At 56.1% G+C, this 19,465-nt stretch overlaps 6 protein-coding genes across 6 annotated transcripts; 5 read left to right on the forward strand and 1 right to left on the reverse strand.

The window, feature by feature from the left end:
* Window positions 1–156: 156 nt before the first annotated feature.
* On the forward strand, window positions 157–1,542 carry VDBG_02133 (actin; the record flags this gene model as incomplete). The annotated part of the gene is made up of 3 exons (XM_003007899.1): window positions 157–175; window positions 258–677; window positions 731–1,542. 3 exons carry the CDS (start codon window positions 157–159, stop codon window positions 1,459–1,461), a joined length of 1,170 nt encoding a protein of 389 aa, XP_003007945.1.
* A 2,214-nt stretch (window positions 1,543–3,756) lies between these two features.
* Window positions 3,757–5,334, forward strand: VDBG_02134 (meiotic mRNA stability protein kinase SSN3; the record flags this gene model as incomplete). The annotated part of the gene is made up of 2 exons (XM_003007900.1): window positions 3,757–3,796; window positions 3,869–5,334. 2 exons carry the CDS (start codon window positions 3,757–3,759, stop codon window positions 5,137–5,139), a joined length of 1,311 nt encoding a protein of 436 aa, XP_003007946.1.
* Window positions 5,335–5,713: 379 nt separating this feature from the next.
* VDBG_02135 (40S ribosomal protein S24) lies at window positions 5,714–6,762 on the reverse strand (the record flags this gene model as incomplete). Its single annotated transcript, XM_003007901.1, has 3 exons — window positions 5,714–5,888; window positions 5,996–6,243; window positions 6,602–6,762. The coding sequence occupies 3 exons, from the start codon at window positions 6,682–6,684 to the stop codon at window positions 5,809–5,811; spliced, it is 411 nt and encodes a 136-aa protein (XP_003007947.1).
* Window positions 6,763–7,202: 440 nt separating this feature from the next.
* Window positions 7,203–8,840, forward strand: VDBG_02136 (FAM86A; the record flags this gene model as incomplete). Its single annotated transcript, XM_003007902.1, has 2 exons — window positions 7,203–7,511; window positions 7,566–8,840. The coding sequence occupies 2 exons, from the start codon at window positions 7,263–7,265 to the stop codon at window positions 8,352–8,354; spliced, it is 1,038 nt and encodes a 345-aa protein (XP_003007948.1).
* Window positions 8,841–12,849: 4,009 nt separating this feature from the next.
* Window positions 12,850–14,284, forward strand: VDBG_02137 (hypothetical protein; the record flags this gene model as incomplete). The annotated part of the gene is made up of 1 exon (XM_003007903.1): window positions 12,850–14,284. The coding sequence occupies one exon, from the start codon at window positions 13,426–13,428 to the stop codon at window positions 13,993–13,995; it is 570 nt and encodes a 189-aa protein (XP_003007949.1).
* Window positions 14,285–14,630: 346 nt separating this feature from the next.
* VDBG_02138 (peptidyl-prolyl cis-trans isomerase cyp6) lies at window positions 14,631–16,184 on the forward strand (the record flags this gene model as incomplete). The annotated part of the gene is made up of 2 exons (XM_003007904.1): window positions 14,631–14,710; window positions 14,771–16,184. 2 exons carry the CDS (start codon window positions 14,631–14,633, stop codon window positions 16,182–16,184), a joined length of 1,494 nt encoding a protein of 497 aa, XP_003007950.1.
* Between the last annotated feature and the right edge of the window lie 3,281 nt (window positions 16,185–19,465).

Below are 19,465 nucleotides of genomic sequence, written 5' to 3' on the forward strand. Positions count from 1 at the left end.
CCACCGACAACGCCTGCCTTACGTAGCATCACCCGCCACTCCTGATCTCCCAATCCCTCCTCGTGTGTTGGCAAGCTTCCAGAGCCCGTGCGATCCGACATCGACTTTCTCCCTCCACCTGCAGGCTATTCGCAGCTCTCGCGAACACACTTCAAGATGGCGGAGGCACCAATTGGTATGTATCCTTTGGCCGTCCGCTGCCGCTCCGCCTGCTTTGGCTGCCGCCGACCCCGAACCTAGCTAACGACGTCACGTAGTCCTCGACGGAGGAACCGGCTTCCTCAAGGTCGGCTATGCCGCGCAGAACTTTCCCGAGTTCCAATACCCATCGATGGTCGGACGGCCGATCCTGCGAACGGAGGAAAAGGGCGACAATGACTTGGCCATCAAGGACATTATGTGCGGCGACGAAGCGGCCGCGGCGCGCACCATGCTTCAGATCAGCTACCCGATGGAGAATGGCATTGTGAAGAAGTGGGATGACATGCAGCACCTCTGGGACTACACCTTTTTCGAGAAGATGAAGGTCGACCCGCGCGGCCGCAAGATCCTCCTCACAGAGCCTCCCATGAACCCTCTGAGGAACCGCGAGCAAATGTGCGAGGTCATGTTCGACCGGTACGGCTTCGGCGGCGTCTACGTTGCGATCCAGGCCGTGCTGGCGCTCTACGCTCAGGGTACGTTCTGGAATGGAGCTTGGAAGGCGCACGCGGAAGACTAACAGACGCAGGCCTCAGCTCTGGCGTTGTCGTCGATTCGGGTGACGGCGTCACCCATATTGTGCCCGTGTACGAATCCGTGGTACTGAACCACCTGACGCGGCGACTGGACGTGGCGGGCCGCGATGTCACGCGCAACCTCATCGCGCTGCTGCTCCGCCGCGGATACGCGCTCAACCGAACGGCCGACTTTGAGACTGTGCGCCAGATCAAGGAGAAGCTCTGCTATGTCTCGTACGACCTGGAGCTCGACAAGCGGCTGAGCGAGGATACTACGACGCTCGTGGAGAGCTACACGCTACCGGACGGTCGCGTGATCCGCGTCGGCAGCGAGCGCTTCGAGGCACCCGAGTGTCTGTTCCAGCCGCACCTCGTCGACTGCGAGCAGCCGGGCATGGCTGAGTTCCTGTTCAACACGATCCAGGCGGCCGATGTCGACGTGCGTTCGTCGCTATTCAAGGCCATCGTCCTGTCGGGCGGTAGCAGCATGTACCCTGGTCTTCCGTCACGTTTGGAAAAAGAGTTGAAGCAGCTGTGGCTCACGCGCGTCCTGGGCGGTAACCCTGAGCGGTTAAGCAAGTTCAAGGTCCGGATAGAGGACCCGCCGCGCCGAAGGCACATGGTCTTCCTGGGAGGTGCCGTGCTGGCCAACATCATGGCGGACAAGGAGAGCATGTGGGTGACCAAGGCTGAGTGGGACGAGCAGGGCCCGCGGGTGCTTGAGAAGCTTGGTCCTCGATAAGTGGTCTCACAGGGTGATAGGTCGTAAGGGGTTTGATTTTTTCTAGCCACGATTAGAAGCAGAGCATGATGAAACAAAAAAGTTGAATCGACTTGGTTCTCCATCCGATCTGAACTGTCCACATGGGTATAATGCTAGCTATCCGCCTACCCAGCCAGGTAAGACACAGGAACCGTGCTGAGGCTGCATTGGCCGCGAGTGTACTGTGTCGGAGGAGATAATATCCGCACCGTGGTGGCGCAGCCCCGTTCGGTGTGACACGCGTGCATCTCACCTACCACAGGCAGTCGAGGTCTGACTACCTACCTACCTTAGGGAAGGGAAGACGGGAAGGTGCCATGCCGTTAGCTCAGGTGCAGACCATCCGCCCAGTGGCCTCTCACCAGTCGCTTCCGTGTCATTTTCGCCAGACAGCAAACACCAAGGCCACCTACCTACTCTTCCATATCCTCATCACAATATACAGGCGGTTGACGACGTGTGTCAGATATACTCAGTCTCAACTGTTGGCGCATCCTCAACCATTCTCCGGCGTCCATTTTAGCCAGTAGTGCATCACAACCACACAACGCGACTGCACTGGGCCGCCACCGCAGCTGCCGTGTCACTTCAAGCCCCCCCCCCCCCCCTCTCGGGGCAAGGAGACAATTGTTTGCCATCACCCCCAACGCCCGTCAGGTCTCCAAACGACTTGCGCCCTACCTTCGAACATCATCAGCAGGAAGCAAAACTACGCGACTCATTGCCGATTGGCCATTAGCAAACAAGGCTCACGCGTCTGTCCGTCCGTTCGCACGTTGCTTGATCCTGCTTGGATCGACAAACCGACAAACCGACCGAACGACCGACGGGCCTACGCGGCCTTCTACCCGCGACAGGTTGTTGCTAAATGATCCAGCGGCATTCCCTTCACCTTCATCGGCCTACCCCACCAAACCGGTAGTTCGGTTGTCGCACTCAGCCGGCGTCCTGCTTGCCTGAACCATCTATCGGGATTCGGACGGAGAAACAGCGAGTCACTCTGGCGTTGGGGAGCCGAGCCAAGCGACCGACCGAGCCAGTTAATCGGAGAGCCACTGAGCCAACGAGCCACCAAAACCCGGACAAACCGAATGAGGGGGCAAAGGAATCTGAACAGATCCACGACAGATTGAGCGGAGACGATGAGTCTGACGAATCCGCCATCCGCCGCTTCGGGTCCCTCTTCAGTGTCAGGGATCAGAACCGGCAATCTGAAGAGGAGTGTGCAAGCAGCTTTTGAAGGTACGTTGCATATGCGCTTTCTCTTCTGGTGTATTCGTGGCATGGCACAGCTCTCGTCCGTCCCCTCATCACCACAGTCTCTACCAACTTGGCATCATTTTCCATCCCCTTCCCATCTTGCTCGTTTGTTTGTCTTCCATGCCAATCGGGACATATGCATTCATGCCCCATGTTCCATGTCCCATGCTCATCCTTCTCTTGACCTGACTCCGGACTTATCCACTTCTGTCCACATCGTGCGAGCCGATCATGAGGGGGCGCAATCCACACTCTTTCATTCATCCATCCACAACGCACGTACGCACAAACACACACGCACACATACATCTGATCTATCCCCCTTCGTTATTTTTCCAGCCCCCCGGGTAGCTACCCGGTGACTGCCCCGGCCTCTGCTACCTGCAACCAGCCTGCGAGTGCGCATGTTCGTTTGTGCTTGTGCATGTTCCAGCCCGTAACTGGTCCCCCCCATCGATGCTCCACCGGCTTGCGAGAGACGCCACTTGTCTTTGGGTCGCCTGAGCGTGGGGAAAAGGACTGCATCCATCCACTTCGTCGATTTTTTGGATCAATTCCATTCAAGACCAGGTCAGGTCGGGCAGCTTAGCCACAACAGGTCGGCTCTCGCATTCTGCCTTCCAACCCCTCGAACCCCTGCTGTCGGGCATTGCTTTTTTGGCGCGCTCTACCGACCTACATGCACGCTGCACTCATATGAGCGCTTTCACTCCCCCCCCTCGTGTGCGTTTCGAGTCTTTCATCTTCCTGGGATTGTTTTGGCCCATGCCACAGTCGGGATACTCGACGCACTCGAACGTACCCGACATCCGGCGGTGTGAGCCTTTGGCCGGTTCTCCATAGTGTACCACACCACGCCACCCTATCGAAGGGGAATCTCGGATATTACAGTCTCGTCTCACCAGTTTCTTCTTCATAAGATCCGCATCATCAAATGGGCAGGCTGCTTTGATATTTGTCTTTATCTGCGAGTGCAAGCGGCCACTTGTCTCTCACCTCCTTGAATCCTCAGCCATGTGGAGAGGCGTCGGATACGGCGGGCTTCACAGTTCCTGTACATGACCTACATCCTTACTCTCACGTCATCATGTGTTACACTACGTCAGGGGCTGACAATGTGTTATAGATCCAACAGATCGAGGTACCGGACATGTTGCCTACCAGTCCAAGGTACGCGTCATAGAGAGGTACAAGGTCATTGGCTTCATTAGCAGCGGAACATATGGCCGTGTCTACAAGGCCGTTGGCCGGCAAGGCCAGAAGGGCGAGTTTGCTATCAAGAAGTTCAAACCCGATAAGGAGGGCGAGCAAATCTCGTACACGGGCATTTCTCAGAGTGCCATCCGCGAGATGTCGCTTTGCAGCGAGTTGAAACACCCCAACGTTATCAGACTCGTCGAGATCATCCTGGAGGACAAGTGCATTTTCATGGTGTTTGAATATGCGGAGCACGATCTTCTCCAAATTATCCACCACCACACACAACAGCCTCGGCACCCAATTCCTTCGCAGACCGTCAAAAGCATCATGTTCCAGCTGCTGAACGGTTGCCAGTACATCCACTCCAACTGGGTTCTGCATCGCGATCTGAAGCCCGCCAACATCATGGTCACTTCGGCTGGGGAGGTCAAGGTTGGCGATCTGGGCCTTGCCCGTCGCTTTGACAAGCCCTTGCACTCACTCTTCAGCGGTGATAAGGTCGTCGTCACTATATGGTATCGCGCTCCCGAGCTCATCCTAGGTTCCAGGCATTACACGCCTGCCATTGACATGTGGGCTGTTGGCTGCATCTTTGCAGAACTGTTGTCCCTGCGTCCCATCTTCAAGGGGGAGGAGGCCAAGATGGACAGCAAGAAGACTGTTCCGTTCCAACGGAATCAGATGCAAAAGATTGTAGACATCATGGGTCTGCCAACCAAAGAGCGCTGGCCGCTATTATCTTCCATGCCAGAGTACGCCCAGCTCGCGACGCTGCAGCCACCCATGTCCTCTGCACACCATCACCACCGGAGCCATCATCAAAGTCTGCCACAGGGCTCCAACCTTGAAAAGTGGTATTGGAGTACAGTCAGCCAAGGTGCTGCGAGCAATGCATCGCAGGCGTCGCAATCGTCCGGACCCCTTGTGTCTCTTGGCGTTGAAGGCTTCAAACTTCTCTCGAGTCTGTTGGAGTATGACCCTCTGGAACGACTTACGGCCGCTAAGGCGCTGCAGCATCCGTTCTTCAGCACGGGTGACCGACTGACTGCTGGGGCGTTCGAAGGCTTGAAGAATGAGTACCCTCATAGGAGAGTGAGTCAGGACGACAACGACATCAGGACGGGTAGTTTGCCGGGCACTAAGAGGAGTGGTCTTCCTGACGATTCATTGAGGCCGTCAAAGAGGGCAAAGGAGTGACGACCTGGAATCATAGGCTTATGGCTTCGAATTTTGATTGTTGGTTACGCTGGCATTGGCGTTCTGCATGGGCTGCAAGTGGATAGGTATTTAGCAGAGGTGTACCGGAGTTTGTATTCTTAGGACAGCATAGCAGACTTCTACTAACTAGGAGGCACGGTCAAGACACTCCATCCACCTGTCAATCACTATCACAATCGCGACGAGCGCATGGTTACGATCGATCCCAGGGTTGAACGACACTGGCATGTCTTCTGGCGGCCAGCGCGAGTGTCTTGATACCGTTGTTGAGCCTGGCACAGTACGTGCTCGGTCACAACCTCACACAGAATCACCTTCAGTCAAATAGATCAATTTGGATGCATTGTATTGAGAGAATCATGAACCCATTCCCTTCCGATTTCGCCTCGTACTCTAAAGAGCCAATTTTTATCGACACGCGAGAAAAAGTGCCGAGCGATGCAACGAGCCCGTACGTAATGCACAAAAGACCCGCCAGAGGAAGGAAGCCCCAAAGAATCTCTGGCCCTCGGGACTTCCTCCCCCAATCCGCTCCGCTCCGGCCGGGCAGAGGGCGCGCCGCGGGACCCTTCGATCTCTTTTCTCCATCGGTCGAAAAGGAGGCCCGGCCGGGTGGGTATCGGTTGTCGCCCTGGGGTCGCGACCCGTTTAAGTCTCCTTCTTCTTCTTGGCACCCTTGACCTTCGCGGTACCGCGCAGCGTCTTCTGGCGGTTCTTGCGCTGCTTGCCTGTTGGAACATGTTAGCTGGCTGACGTGCGCTTGTGGGGCCCGCCATTGTCGTCGTCGTCTCGCTATACGATGATGACGGCGATGACGGTGGTGGTGAGGACGTACGCTGCTGCCTGCTGGCCTTCTCGATCTTGGTGGCGAGGCCGACGCGGATGAGGCGGTAGCGGGGCTCGAACTTCTTCATGGCCTCGGGAGAGTCGTAGACGAGGGCGAAGCCGGTGGTCTTGCCGCCACCGAACTGGGTGCGCAGACCGAAGACGGAAATCTGGTCCTTGACGGCCTTGTACATGGAGCCGAGCTTCTCGCGGAGCTCCTCCTTGGAGATGTTGGCACGGCCAGGGTGGAGGATGTCACTGGAACACACACGCTAGGTCAGCATATTTTGTTCTGTTGGATCACATGTCCTCGCACTCCGCGTATCCCAAGTATCTCATCCAAGAAGGCACGCTCAGGCAGTCGGACAGCCACGAGTTGTTTGGTTTGTGTGTGTGTGTGTTGTTATTCCTCTCTTTTTTTTTTCCTTTTCCCTTGTCCGTTCGCGGTTCGAGTATCGATGAGAAATCGGTCGGCCTCGAGCGTGATCGTGTGGCGATCGTTGTCGGGAGGTCGGTTTCTTTTCTGCATCGTCGTGGCCTTCTCGGATTGAGAGGGGAGGATACACGGGGCAACTTGCGCAAAAGGCTGTGGGATGTCTGGAGGGTAAAAACTCACACGACCATCTGCTTGCGGCCAAGCAGGGGGTTGCGGATGAACTTGCGCGTACGCAGCGTGACGGGGGCGTCGGAATCCGCCATCTTTGCGACTGATGGGTGTTGATGTCTCGTGAGGATTGGCGAGGAGACAGGTGCCTGTTGGGTCAGTCGTTCGAGGTTGTCGAGATATTGTGATGGGGCGGCGAGAATGAAAATTCGCGGAGGGGCGGCCTACTGGTTCGCTTAGCCGTGGGCAGGCAAGCCCTAGGAATCTGTGCTGCCTTGGGGCTCAGGCTGTCGGCTGGTGTGGTCTGATCACGTGATATGGGTCTAGTCTTCCTTCGCGTCTCGCACTGTGGCTCAACTTCACCGATGGCGGTCACTACCATGATCACGGCCGCTAACAGTCAATGCCGTGGAGCACAGTAGAATCAAGCTGCTGCGACTCAAGCAATCAAGCCCGTGAATTACTTCCCAGGAAACCTCCTGGCACTCAGAGGAGACTTTGGTGGTTTGGAGGTTTCGCCATCACCGATAAACCCTTACTGGCCAGGCGCAAGTGCCCTTTCAGTAGCTGGGAGCTTCTACACTCACCCGAAGCCATATCCACATTTATAATTGCTACACCAACTCAAGTAATCAACCGTGTTTGCGGTGTTGCATTTTGCGAGACTCTCACGATGGAAGACACGCGTGTGCTGTCCCAGGCCCAGGTCAATCGATTCTGTCGTCAATTCTTGCAACTAGAGCGAGATCTTGATTACCCAGAAGGACCAGTCCTGCGCCAGGAGAGCACACAGAAAGCCATACACGAGCAACTGTTCTCTCCTGACGGCTCTAGCTACTCTCCGCCTGTCAGGTACCAGCTCAGAGTCCTGAAAGAATTGGTGCAGAGGGTTGAATCCAGCATTGAGGATTGGGACACCCATGTATGTGCCTGGCAACCATCCAACGTTCCCTGCTGTAGTCTAATGAGGTATCAGGGCGTCTCCGAGGATCTCATGGATGTACTTGCGGAACTGCTCGCCTCTCCCATTCCTCCAGAGACATTTGGCGCCCAGCAAAAATCCTATGTGACATATCATCTGTCCGAGCTCACACAAACGACGACTTTACAAGAGGCTGCAAATTCGGAAATCACACTTCTGGAGGCCCGATCTTTGATCTCGGCCTCTGGCACTACCGGCCTTCGTACGTGGGAGGCAGCGCTTCATCTGGGCCAGTATTTTTGCGTCAACCCAGAACTAATCCGCGGCAAGCGTGTACTTGAGCTCGGCGCTGGTACCGGCTATCTGGCCATTTTATGTGCGAAGCACCTCTGTGCGGCACAGGTTATTGCCTCTGACGGGTCCGACGATGTCATCAACAACTTGCCAGAGTCTTTCTTCCTAAACGACTTGCAAGACAGCCCGATAATCACTCCGATGGATCTTAAATGGGGTCACGCACTTGTCGGCACCGAGGACCAACAATGGAACCAAGGCATGCCTATCGATGTTGTCTTCGGGGCAGACATTACGTACGATCAGAGCATCATACCACCGTTGATCGGGACTATCGAGGAGCTTTTCGGCATGTTTCCTCAGGTCGAGGTCCTCATCTCGGCAACGGAACGCAACGAGGCCACTTTCAATGCTTTTCAAAGTCGTTGCCGTGATGCAGGGATGGAGTTGAATGAGCTGTCCTTCCCGATAGCCCCGGAAGCCAAGCAGGCCGGCCCGTTCTACAGCGATGCTGTGCCTATTCGAATTTGTAGGATACGAAAATCATGACAATACCAGGCGATTTTACAGCAAGCGTCAATATCACTACTCAAATGCACCAGTTCCCAGTCCCCTCTCTGAGACGGACAGAGCCTTGAAAGAGACGCAAGGCCAATGGTGGGAACGTTTGCTCCTACCTCGGCATACTTACAGATAACTTGTTTTTAGTAATTCGCCATATGCCATTACTTTAAGAGCTATTTGCAACGATTAATCTATAGTTCGTCACCCTTATGTCATGTTCGCTTCAGCCATTTGCCAACTTGCCATCTGATGCGCACCACGGACCATGTTGAACCCACGAGGAGTATACCTCGGGAGACTACCTTTTGAAGTATCGTTGTAGTCTCTCCATTTGACGTTGGCAACACCACCCCTTGTCTCGGATGGCCTGGACCTACAGACGGGAATGACAAGTTAGCCAAGTCGCAAGACCGGAATCTGCAAGTTCATTGAACTTCACTGAAACGCTAAACTTGGCAAACCCTTCATCACGCTCGCGCCAGCTCAAGTCGACTGTCATCATCAGATAAGATGCAGACAGCGCCGATGGTTGGGTGGGTTGTCCCTATCAGCCGCATATCCGGACACTTAAGGTGACCCAACAAGACGCTCCGGATCTTATCCGCCGCCCATGGCCTCCTACGCCACACACAAGTCTTATGGCGAGCGCCCACTCCAGGCCTGGCCTTCAGGGCAGGCGGTCCCTTCAAAATCAGCTCGGCCGAAAGTCTGCCCCATCCAGGTGGACGTGTAAGGGTCCTACAGCTGATGTGGGGATAGAGTAGGATGCCTCTCTGCCAAGGTGTCGATCATCAGTCCATCAACGTAAGACCGCTGGTCCCGTCTCAATTACGTAGCATTCAAGAGTTTACAAGCTCGGGTCGTCTTAGCACCTCGCCCGGCGCGACCATCATACCACTGATGGGGGAGGCCGCGCGGTGTCATAGGTCATGGCTTTGCGGCTGCAGAGGCATCAAGCGTCGGTTCAGTTACGTTGTCAGCGCTCCAGTTTGACTGATGGAAACTCTTGATACGCTGTTGGTGTTGCCATGACTGATGCCCATGCATTACTGAGTGGTGCAGCCTTTCTTGTCTGGGGGGCTGCCAATGGGAGGTCCGTCCGATGTAAGGGATTTGTCTCTGAGGTCGCAAACGGAAGAAACGTATTACGCCCCGGTGAAACTCCCCGGACTCTCCATTTTCATGCAAAGCAACCTCTCACCTCGATCGGTCCGAAGGGTACATTTTGCAAAGAAGCCTGTCCGAGACCATCCTCTGGGTGAGCACAAACCAGTCGCGTGATAGCAACCTCGACAGCCAAGTGATCCAAGATCCATACCACTCGGGGGCTGGTGGTTCAATCAAGATAGCTTAGCCGCGAGAACGAAAGGGTGCACCTCTGGAGACTTGGGATGTACAAGAGAGTCAGCTACGTGGCTGCCGCTTCGAGGCAAGCGCCCATGGCGATCTCCCACATCAAGGTTTGCATCGAGCCCAATCGCTGGTTCCAACCTGGAAAGATGCTGCAATGACCCAAAGTCAATTGCCCACGGGGAGTCGCACTGAGGGCTGGCTGGCGTATCTGGGGATGGGCGCTGCCTGATCCGCCGGCACCTACGGAACCTCCCCGCGGCGGCGGGGGCGGGCGACGACTTGCGTAAGGGCTTTTTGCCGGAGAAGGGGTGGCAGGATACAACTGGCCTCGTCCGACGAATGACACTGTGTACAGGTGATCAACTGGTGGGAACTGGTGAGATAACTCTGTCGCTGTGAGGGTCGAGCGCATGGATCTGGTCGGATGGGTTTCGCAGCTCGCGTTTGCTGGCACTTTGGTGTGTGGGTGTGCGGCTACTGGGGTTGCTAGAGCAGGCAGGACTGGCGAGGTCAAGAATGCCAGCGGCCATCAAAGTTGTAGGAGGGGCAGACATCATTCGAGGTGCTACGTCAGACAAGCCACACACACGCAGCAGTTGACGGAGGAAAGGGTCCGTCGCAAGGGGGTTTTCAGGGGTTTCAGGGAGGATTCGGACAAAGACGGTAGTAGTTTTACATCTGTCACGAAACTAGGAGATGTCATGGTGGTGTTGATGTGGTGGCAAGTCAAAGACGGGCAACGCTCTCGGCGACGAGGACTGTGGCAGAAGCGTGGCTCATTCCCCAGATGGAGATGGATGTGTCAAAGGGTGTGGCGTGTGCTTTCCCATCCTTGCATTCTGATGCATTCTGATGTGGCTCATGACGAGCTCTCAGAGAGCAAAAGTGTACATGGGACGTCGCAGTGTTCCAGAAGCTCTCGATCCAAACCGATCATTGGCCGGAGGTTCTTTTCCGAATAGAAGCCTGGGGTAAGCCAGGACAAGGGAGCTCCTTTTCTCACCGGAGTCCACGCCAGGTCAAGGAGACAATTGTTTACTGGTCGCCGGGTAGGATTCCTCCAAAGAGGTGCGAGGTGAGAGATAGGTTGTTCCTGTGGTGTCGTAATGTTCCAGGGTCTGAAGGAAGCTTGGAGGGTGCACTCCCACGCATGCCAATGTCGACCAATTCGAAAGACAGGCCGAACACGTCAAACACTTTAAGGGTTGGGATGCACAGCGCAACGGGTGGTGCCCTCCGGATAGAGTGCCGAATGGGAGGTCGGCACGAGGAATGAAGTCATCGCTGCGGCCGCTGCACCTGTTGCTCCCCCTCGTGTGATCGCCCACGATCCTGCAAGGTACGACACAGAACAAGACGTCTACCGAGTACGTCCGACGACTGCGTGGATGGACGGTAGGCACATGCGCCGTGGGCGATCATCAAATGGGGCAGAACCGTCGATTGTTCGATCACGTCGACTTGCCAACACAGCAGCCATGTCAGGATTGCTGAAGGGGTGTGGATTTTTGGATCACGAGTGAAGGGTGCCAGAAGTGCCATCACACGATCCGAGGAACCTCGTCTCCGCCTAGACACCTACATGTAATAAGGTGACTACGTTGACTACGCACAATCAATGGCACAATCACAAGCAGCATTGCTAGCGAAGCCGGGCAGGGTTCCCATCAGTACACAAGCGCACAGTTGACGTCGCCCCGGCTTGGCTCCCAGAAGCATTTGTGGGTGTCTCTGATCAGGGGACGTGGAGGCTACTCTAGGTTTGCCAGTGACGAATTTGCGAAAAGGAAAAACAACGTGGGCGAAAGCTTGAGACCCAGAGGCTCAGCCCAGCGCCCCGGTCCACAGGGGTTCAAGTGCGCCAGGGCGGCTTGACAGACGGCGGCTGGCAGGGGGAAGGCAGGCTTTAGGCAGGCTGTTTCAATGGTACGTCACATCCTCTGGGAAATTGACGACAAGGACAGGAGGTAATTAAATAGAATCGCCGGCAGCCTTTGGTGGTGAGTGTCCTGGGTGAAGATAATCTCCGTAAAATTTCAGACCTGCCATTCATCATTTCAAACCTGGCGACCCATTCACGAAACGATCAAAGAAGTTCAATGTACCACTGCGACGTAGCGTGGGCATCCTCAGTGCCTGCGTCTGCCCCCATCCAGAGCACCCAGGCGGCCGCTGCTGGTGCCTCCCCTGACGGCGCCCAGGACGCACGCTCGACGTCGATAAGAAGACCATCGCCACACGGCGGTGACGAGCACCACGACTACGACCATCAGCGCCACAGGCTGCCACTAGCGCTTGCCCGGAACCATCCACTGCTGACGCCTTATCGTCAACTACGATCGCCACCCTCCTCTCGTTGTGCTATCCTTGTCTCGGCCGGCACGAATACCATCGGGAGCCGCCGTCGATAGCACAAATTGATTCCTCTCTGTACTGTACATATCCAAGTACATCAAGGAGGGTACCGGATCTGTACCGTACTGGTGTTGGCTGGGCTGGCTCGCAGACTGGGCACTAAGTTTGATTTGATAGCGCATATTGCTGGACGAATTGCACCACGCCAAACGACTAAAATCAACTGGGAAGGCGGTTACCGGGCGGCACAGGAGCTACGTCCGGCAGCCCCTCCCCTCTTCCTCCTGATTGTCCCCCCCATACCTTTCGTATCCATCCAATCCGACCCATCTCCAACATCGGCGGACCCCCTTGGCTGCCCCCCTACCCCCTCGCTCCGACCTGGCCAGAACGTCGAGAACGAGGTCGATGCGACATTGAGACCCATTCTGTTCGCCCATCTTGATATCATCACGCCCCAGCACATTGCGCCATCATTCCGCTAGTTGATCGAACGGATCTTCTTGAACGGCACGGTTGATCCCAAACCTTGGAAGAGGAACACTTCGGTTCGACACGACACGAGGATCCATTTCCCACTCATATACTCTGTGTGCCGTGTCTTTTTTATTTTTATTTGTTTGACCCTCCGGAATCGTCCAACGTCCCCAACCACTGCCTCTCCACCCCATTGCAACGCACAGCTGTCGCGCAAGGCCTGGTCGTCCTGACACCCCCCATACCTGCCGCACGCTCGATCAGAATCACGTACCAATCAACCTGCACCAACCTGCCACCACCATCCTGCAACCACCAACGCCAGTCTCTGCAATACCAAGGCTTCCCAGACTGGATCTTCATGCATGCGTCTTAACCTGACCCTGCCTGCATCTCCCACCGGATCACAATCATCTCGACACCACCAGGTGTGCCTACGACCGAGACTGCGGGAACAGCGCACCGCCACCACCCTCCATCACGTAAATCGACACACCTAGAGCTCAAGCTGACAGGAGCTATCGCTGCTCCGTCTGCCTACCTCCCATTACGACCCTTCGCCTCGGTACCCTCTTTCGCCTCAAGGACGAAGCCCGAAACCTCTTTGACTTATATATCTTCCCGTCCCCATCCACTGCCAGACTGTCTCAACACCAGTCGACATCTCCCTGACAAACCCCGGTACCCCCACTTTCCTCAACCACGCGCATCACCAGTGGCCCAAACATTCCTCTCTCGGCAAAAGACTTGACTAGTCTGAACTCACGAGACGCACGACGTGGACCCTGACGACGCCCTGCGAAGTTTTCACTTGCCCTTCCCGCACGTCATAAGTAAACAAAGCAACCCGTAACCACGACACGGGCTTTCAATGGGCTCGTCATTAGTCCAACGACATCCATCATTCACCCTTCGCATCAACGCCCAAGGCACGTCGCCAGTCACCTCAAACCCCTACGAGCCTATCATGGACGCATCGGCTCCCAGCTTCGCCATGCAGCGCTATCTCGACCTCCACAACCAACACGAAGAACTCCGCCAAAACTTGGACATCATCCGAACAACAGCCATGTTCTCGACGAGTACCACCTCGCTGACATCGTCGCCGGCTGTATCGCCCACCCGTAGCTCCTGTACGCCTTTCGGCCAGTATCCTTCTAGCAGGCGTCACAGTCGTCGATCTTCGCTTGCCGGTCCTCCCCGAACGCGCCGGAGCAGCACCTCGCTGCAGCCCCTGGCCGACGAATCAATCCTGTACCAAGTCGCCGAGGAGGAGCGCCGTCTCTTCGATGTCAATGAGGGCATGAAGCGTGCCCTCACAGAGTTGCTCAACGGTCATGAAGCCAAAGCCGACGGCGCCTTCCGAACCTGGGTTCAATGCCGGTTGATGGACACGGAGAAGGAGCTTCGCTCTGAGAGACGTAGGAAGAGCGCGCCATAGCGCGGCACGCGTTGACTTTCGCGCTCACTACCGCCATGGAGACGCATCTTCATTTTCATACAGCGTGGGATCCTCACCAGGATATTGGCATTTCGGAGTTCAGGATTCGTTGTGAGGACACCACTTCGGAAAGGAAACAAAAGGAATAGAGCCAGGATGGCTTGAATGCATGATCCGGCGTGGTCGATGTATGATACCCTGACGCAACAGCCGTCGATTTTGTCTTCTCGTGTCCTTGATTGCAAGGACCTTTATCATAGTACTAGCACAAAACTTCAAATCACCTCTATTCGGGGGTTATTAGTGACCTGGTCATGGGATCTTGTCGAGCTTCAGACTGATCGTCGCTGTGTACCGGCTGTCAAATTATATGGTTCCTGTGAAATAGATTGCGGACCCACACAATTTCTCCGAGTGACATGCCTTGACTGGCCATACGTCACAGTGCATGACTAAGCATATCCTTTGACTTGGGAGGAAGCTTCAACCCATGCGCCTCTAGTCTTCTAGAACGCTGGGTGAACAACTTGGGCATGCCGTGAGCCTTTCCGTCGCAACACACTTATCCATCCATTAATCTTCAATACATTGGGATCCCCCACGCACAAAGAGACATCCAAGGACAGCAGCTCACCATGTCGGTGCTCCTTGAGACCAGCTCTGGGGACATTGTCATTGACCTGCTGGTTGACTATGCACCAAAGCTCTGCGAAAAGTAAGTCGTCCAACACGCCGCCCCGGACAGCTCATGCTCAGCTAACCAGCTCCCACGCAGCTTTTTGAAGCTCTGCAAAGCCAAGTACTACAACTTCTCTCCGATACACTCAATTCAAAAATCCTTCTCTTTCCAGACCGGTGACCCATTGGGTCCCACGTCGAAAGAGTCCGATGGCGGCACATCCATCTGGGGGCTCTTGTCGGGCGACAGCAAACAGAAGACATTCCCGGCGTTATTCCATCCGAAGCTGAAGCATCTTGAACGCGGTACCGTCAGTATGGCCACGGCGCCATCCGATTCCGATCCCGAGACAAGGTTCGCGGCCTCGCAATTCATCGTCACGCTGGGCGAGGAGACGGACTTTCTCGACGGCAAGGCGGCCATCTTCGGCAAGGTCGTCGAGGGGTTCGACGTCCTGGAGAAGATCAATGAGGCCATCGTCGACGACAAGGGCCACCCGCTCATCGACATCCGCATCAAGCACACAGTCATCCTCGACGACCCGTACCCAGACCCGCCGGGCCTGCGCGAGCCCAGCATCTCGCCGCCGCCCACCAAGGCGCAGCTCGCGACGGTGCGCATCGCCGACGAGGCGGCGCTGCACGAGGACGACGCCCTCGGCGAGGACGCCATTGAGAAGCGCCGCCGCGACAGGGAGGCGCGCGCCCAGGCCCTGACGCTCGAGATGATGGGCGACCTGCCGTTCGCCGAGGTCGCGCCGCCCGAGAATATCCTCTTCGTCTGCAAGCTCAACCCCGTCACGACGGACGGCGACCTCGAGCTCATCTTTGGGCGGTTCGGTACCATTCTCAGCTGCGAGGTCATTCGCGACAAGAAGACGGGCGACAGCCTGCAGTACGCTTTCATCGAGTACGGTGACAAGGCGTCGTGCGAGGCTGCCTACTTCAAGATGCAGGACGTCCTCATTGACGACCGAAGGATTCACGTGGATTTCTCGCAGAGCGTGAGCAAGCTCAGCGATGTGTGGAGGAACGACACCAACAAGAAACGCAAGAAGAACGCATCTCGCGGAGGCTGGGGAGGCATCGACGAGCTTGAGAAGAGGAGGCAGTACCGTGATCAAGACGATGCCCGTCACGGCGACAATTACAACCTCGTGTACGGTGACGAGGAGATGAAGGGTCGTCACGAGCGAGGGCAAGGGGGACAGGGAGAAGCTCCGTCGGCCGAGAGTGGACGTGATGACCGGCGCGACGATCGACGAGAGGACCGACAACATGGTGAAGGATCCCGGCCTTTGAACCGAAGCCGCAGCCCGCGGAGACGCGACGATCAAAGACGCGACGATAGAAGACGCGAAGATCGACGGTACGATGATCGAGATCGTAACAGATCTGGCTATCGCGATACCCGGCGCAAGGATGACCGGTACGATAGACGACGCGATGGCCAGGACAATGACAGAGATCGAGACCGATACCAGGACCACGGGAGGACTAGGCGGAGATAGGAATCAATGTCTCCTTGTCCCTATCCATACTCATCTTGACTACCTACTTGCAGCGGACACCGACACGCCTCGAAGCTCGCTTTCTATCCCCGACTCACGTCCCTCCCCACAATGTCGATCCGGGTCCATGTGGATTTTGACTACAGCCCGCCCGAGCCTGGCGTCGGTGGGCGACGATCATGAGCGCTTGCACCTCCCCCGGATCCCCCCGTACTCAACTGATATTCACCAAAAGCAATGGCTAAGGCTGTGCAGTGTGGCAGGCTGTCTCCCATCTGCCAAGATCACAGGGTCGAAGATAAAACGGGAAGAGGAAAGGCCTAGGCGGATACATTCCTTGCCTCCTGCAGTCAAGCGTCCGGATAACTCATCCGGCTGTCGATGAAATGCACCCCAATTCGACTATCCGCGCCATGTTTGTCTGAGAGTTAGTGGCCGGGTCTCGTCATTTCGATCGCTATCCACTTCGATTTTGTTAGGTTCGCGGTTCATCAGGCCTGATAATACTCGACGTGACGCATCTCTGTTCGAGAACATTGTCTTCTCCGGGCCCTTATCCCCTCATCCCATGACCTGTCGATGCAGCAACCCGAATGCACCCCTAGGTCAGAGAGTTGGCTCGTGGTGTTCTTGAAGCAGCCTTGGGCCAAGATGGACTGAAGCGCAATATCGCATCTAGCTCCTGAGAGTCAAATCTCCACGGCAAAAGCTTCATGTCTCTAGCTACGCCGCTCCGCCGCGTTCCAAAGACTGAATGCTACTCATCCTGTAGCATGTATTATTCGGCTTGAGACCAGAATCAACAGGCCGAATGCGTGACCTGCCGTGACACAGGCGCTCCGTCGATAGGCCTGCTATTCCCTCGAGATATTGTGGAATCGGAGTCGGCGCACGAACTATGGTCTTCGTACTACCTGAACTATTCCACTCGCTCCCGCCAAGACCCTGGAAGCAGGACAAAGGCCATCATGTGTGTTACCTGTTGGTCTGGTCTAGCTTCGTTCCGTGGCCCTAAGCCGGCATTCCGAATAAGCGATACCGATCTAGATGATCTCCAGGACCAAAGAGCTGGCTCGCGACGAGTTGCGTAACGCTCGCACTCGCGCCCCATCCATCGTGTCTAACACAACACTTCGTTTGCGCCGTCATATAGGAGCACGGGCACACATGCATCGAGCATCACAGGCAGCTCCACTGTCGTCACTGCACGACCATGAAGATGCTGCGGTGATGACCTACAGCGTTGCAATGCCGCATCAAGGCACGGAGTGGACCTCTCCCTACTGCCCCCTGCAACAACATCTTCGACAGGTGCACGCAGCATGTGTATGGCGGTCCTCATCCTGTGAGGGCCGACGTGGTCAAGTCGCGCTCAGACGACCAGCCAGGGCACGTTCCGGTTCCCTGCAGATTAAGACTTTGGCCGGTCGATGCTGACAGCGGGGAGATGCACTGAGCCGCAGGGAGGTAGGAAGAATCTTCCGCACCCGCCTTTTCCCGCCCTCGGGGCAGGGTAGGGCTCAAGCGGCAATGTGTACGGGCGGCGCCTGGCAGTGACGTGATGTGAGGCACATCACAGCCCAGACCTCTTGTTCGTGACGAGACCAGCTGTTCAGCTACCAATGGACAGAGATGGGCGTCTGTCGAAGAACCCTGCTCACGGGGCGCTACTGTTGCACGCCCTTGCGACGTGCTTTCGGCTCCTCGATACGAATTGCCCCTGTCGGTTGCGTTTTCTGATCTGGATGATCTGTGGCTGTGAGGGAATGCAAGTTGGACGATGAAACCTCCGGTTCTAAGACGTGCAGACAAGGTGAGGGGAACAAGGTCTGGGAGAGAAACATGGCCAGATGTCTTAGCTGTCGTACGGTGCCAACCAGACATGTTGTCCAGCATCAAACGATCCGCAGAAACTCTGTCGGACACGCGCGCACGTGGAGGACGTTCGTTGCTATCGCTCCGCCAGCACGACATTCGTCGCAGCCCTGGCACCCGCCGTCGGGGGTTACGCAGGGCGAGTGAAAAGCCGCCTGCGTTTAGTCGCCACAAGGCTACGCCATGACGAGCGCCGGGAAGAACAAGGACCAGGGCCTTCAACGGGATGGGTGCATGGGTCGAAACTGCGGTCGATGATTGTCGCGGTCGATGCCAGGATCAATCGCAGCGGGACCCGAACCCACGCAGCGGCTGGAGACATGCATCGCCAAACGACTACCCGGTCATCTCGACCTGGTTCTCGGAGTCGGAGTCCCCCAGTCTCCTCCCTCGGGCAAATCTGGCGGGCGCCACGATGGGTATATGCATTCAAACCTCCGCTGCTGGCGGCCAGGGCTAGACTGGACGACGCCGTGCGCAGTCCGCCAACGACAATGCAGTGGTGGGCGAAGGCACAACACACACCAAGAAGGCTCTGCCGACCGATCCTACAAAGGGCTTCCGTCGATTGAGGGGGGTTGGACATCGATACAGATCGGCCTATCAGATCCCTCGAGATGGCTGCATCTCCCTGTAGTTTGCGAACATGACACCCTGTGACTGGCCTCCTCACAAAGCAGACTGCTCACCTTACTTTCCTCTTCTCCTCTCAGCCTAATTTCATCACAGTGGTGTGCGTGATTGCATATGCACGCACTCAGGCGGGTGACCTCCGCGGATTCTTTGCGACGGGCATACAGCCCAGTCTGCCCGCATATTGACATTTCGCCAAATACGATATCCCGATGAAACATGGAGCGTAGAATTGGTGCTGGGGCCTAGGAGCATAGCCCATGGCGGGGGTACATGTCCACAACGCGACCATTGCTGGGCGCGAGCAGAGCAAGGCACAGCACACCCACCAACTTTCTTTCTTCCCCAACTACCAAATCATGTATGATTGGGTTGGGTCACCAAACACTGAATCTCGCTTTTGCAAGCTCAGGGAGATATTGGTGCGTCGGGCTGCAGACACCATTCATTCTTGTGGCCCAATGACCGTTGTTGCCGAGACCGGGCAGCTTGAGTCTTGAATACGACAAACATGTCCAGCCGACTATCGGCAATGGGCAAGCATAGGGCTACGCGGGAAGGGCCATGCTGTCACAGGTTTGCTCGACGGCGACCGCTACCCCATCGCATTCCTGTTTTGGTGCGTCACGATGAGCTGGCGGCCGTCTGTCTCCGGAGCACAATCTTCTCTTGTGGATCTACGTACATACACGCACATGCGTGCCTCACTGTGTGCCCTGTCAGTTTCTGTCAACTGCTTGGTGCTGGGGGGCAAGGACAACAGTCTGTCGGAT

Source organism: Verticillium alfalfae, genomic scaffold (assembly GCF_000150825.1).
Source record: "Verticillium alfalfae VaMs.102 supercont1.2 genomic scaffold, whole genome shotgun sequence".
NCBI lineage: Eukaryota > Fungi > Ascomycota > Sordariomycetes > Glomerellales > Plectosphaerellaceae > Verticillium > Verticillium alfalfae.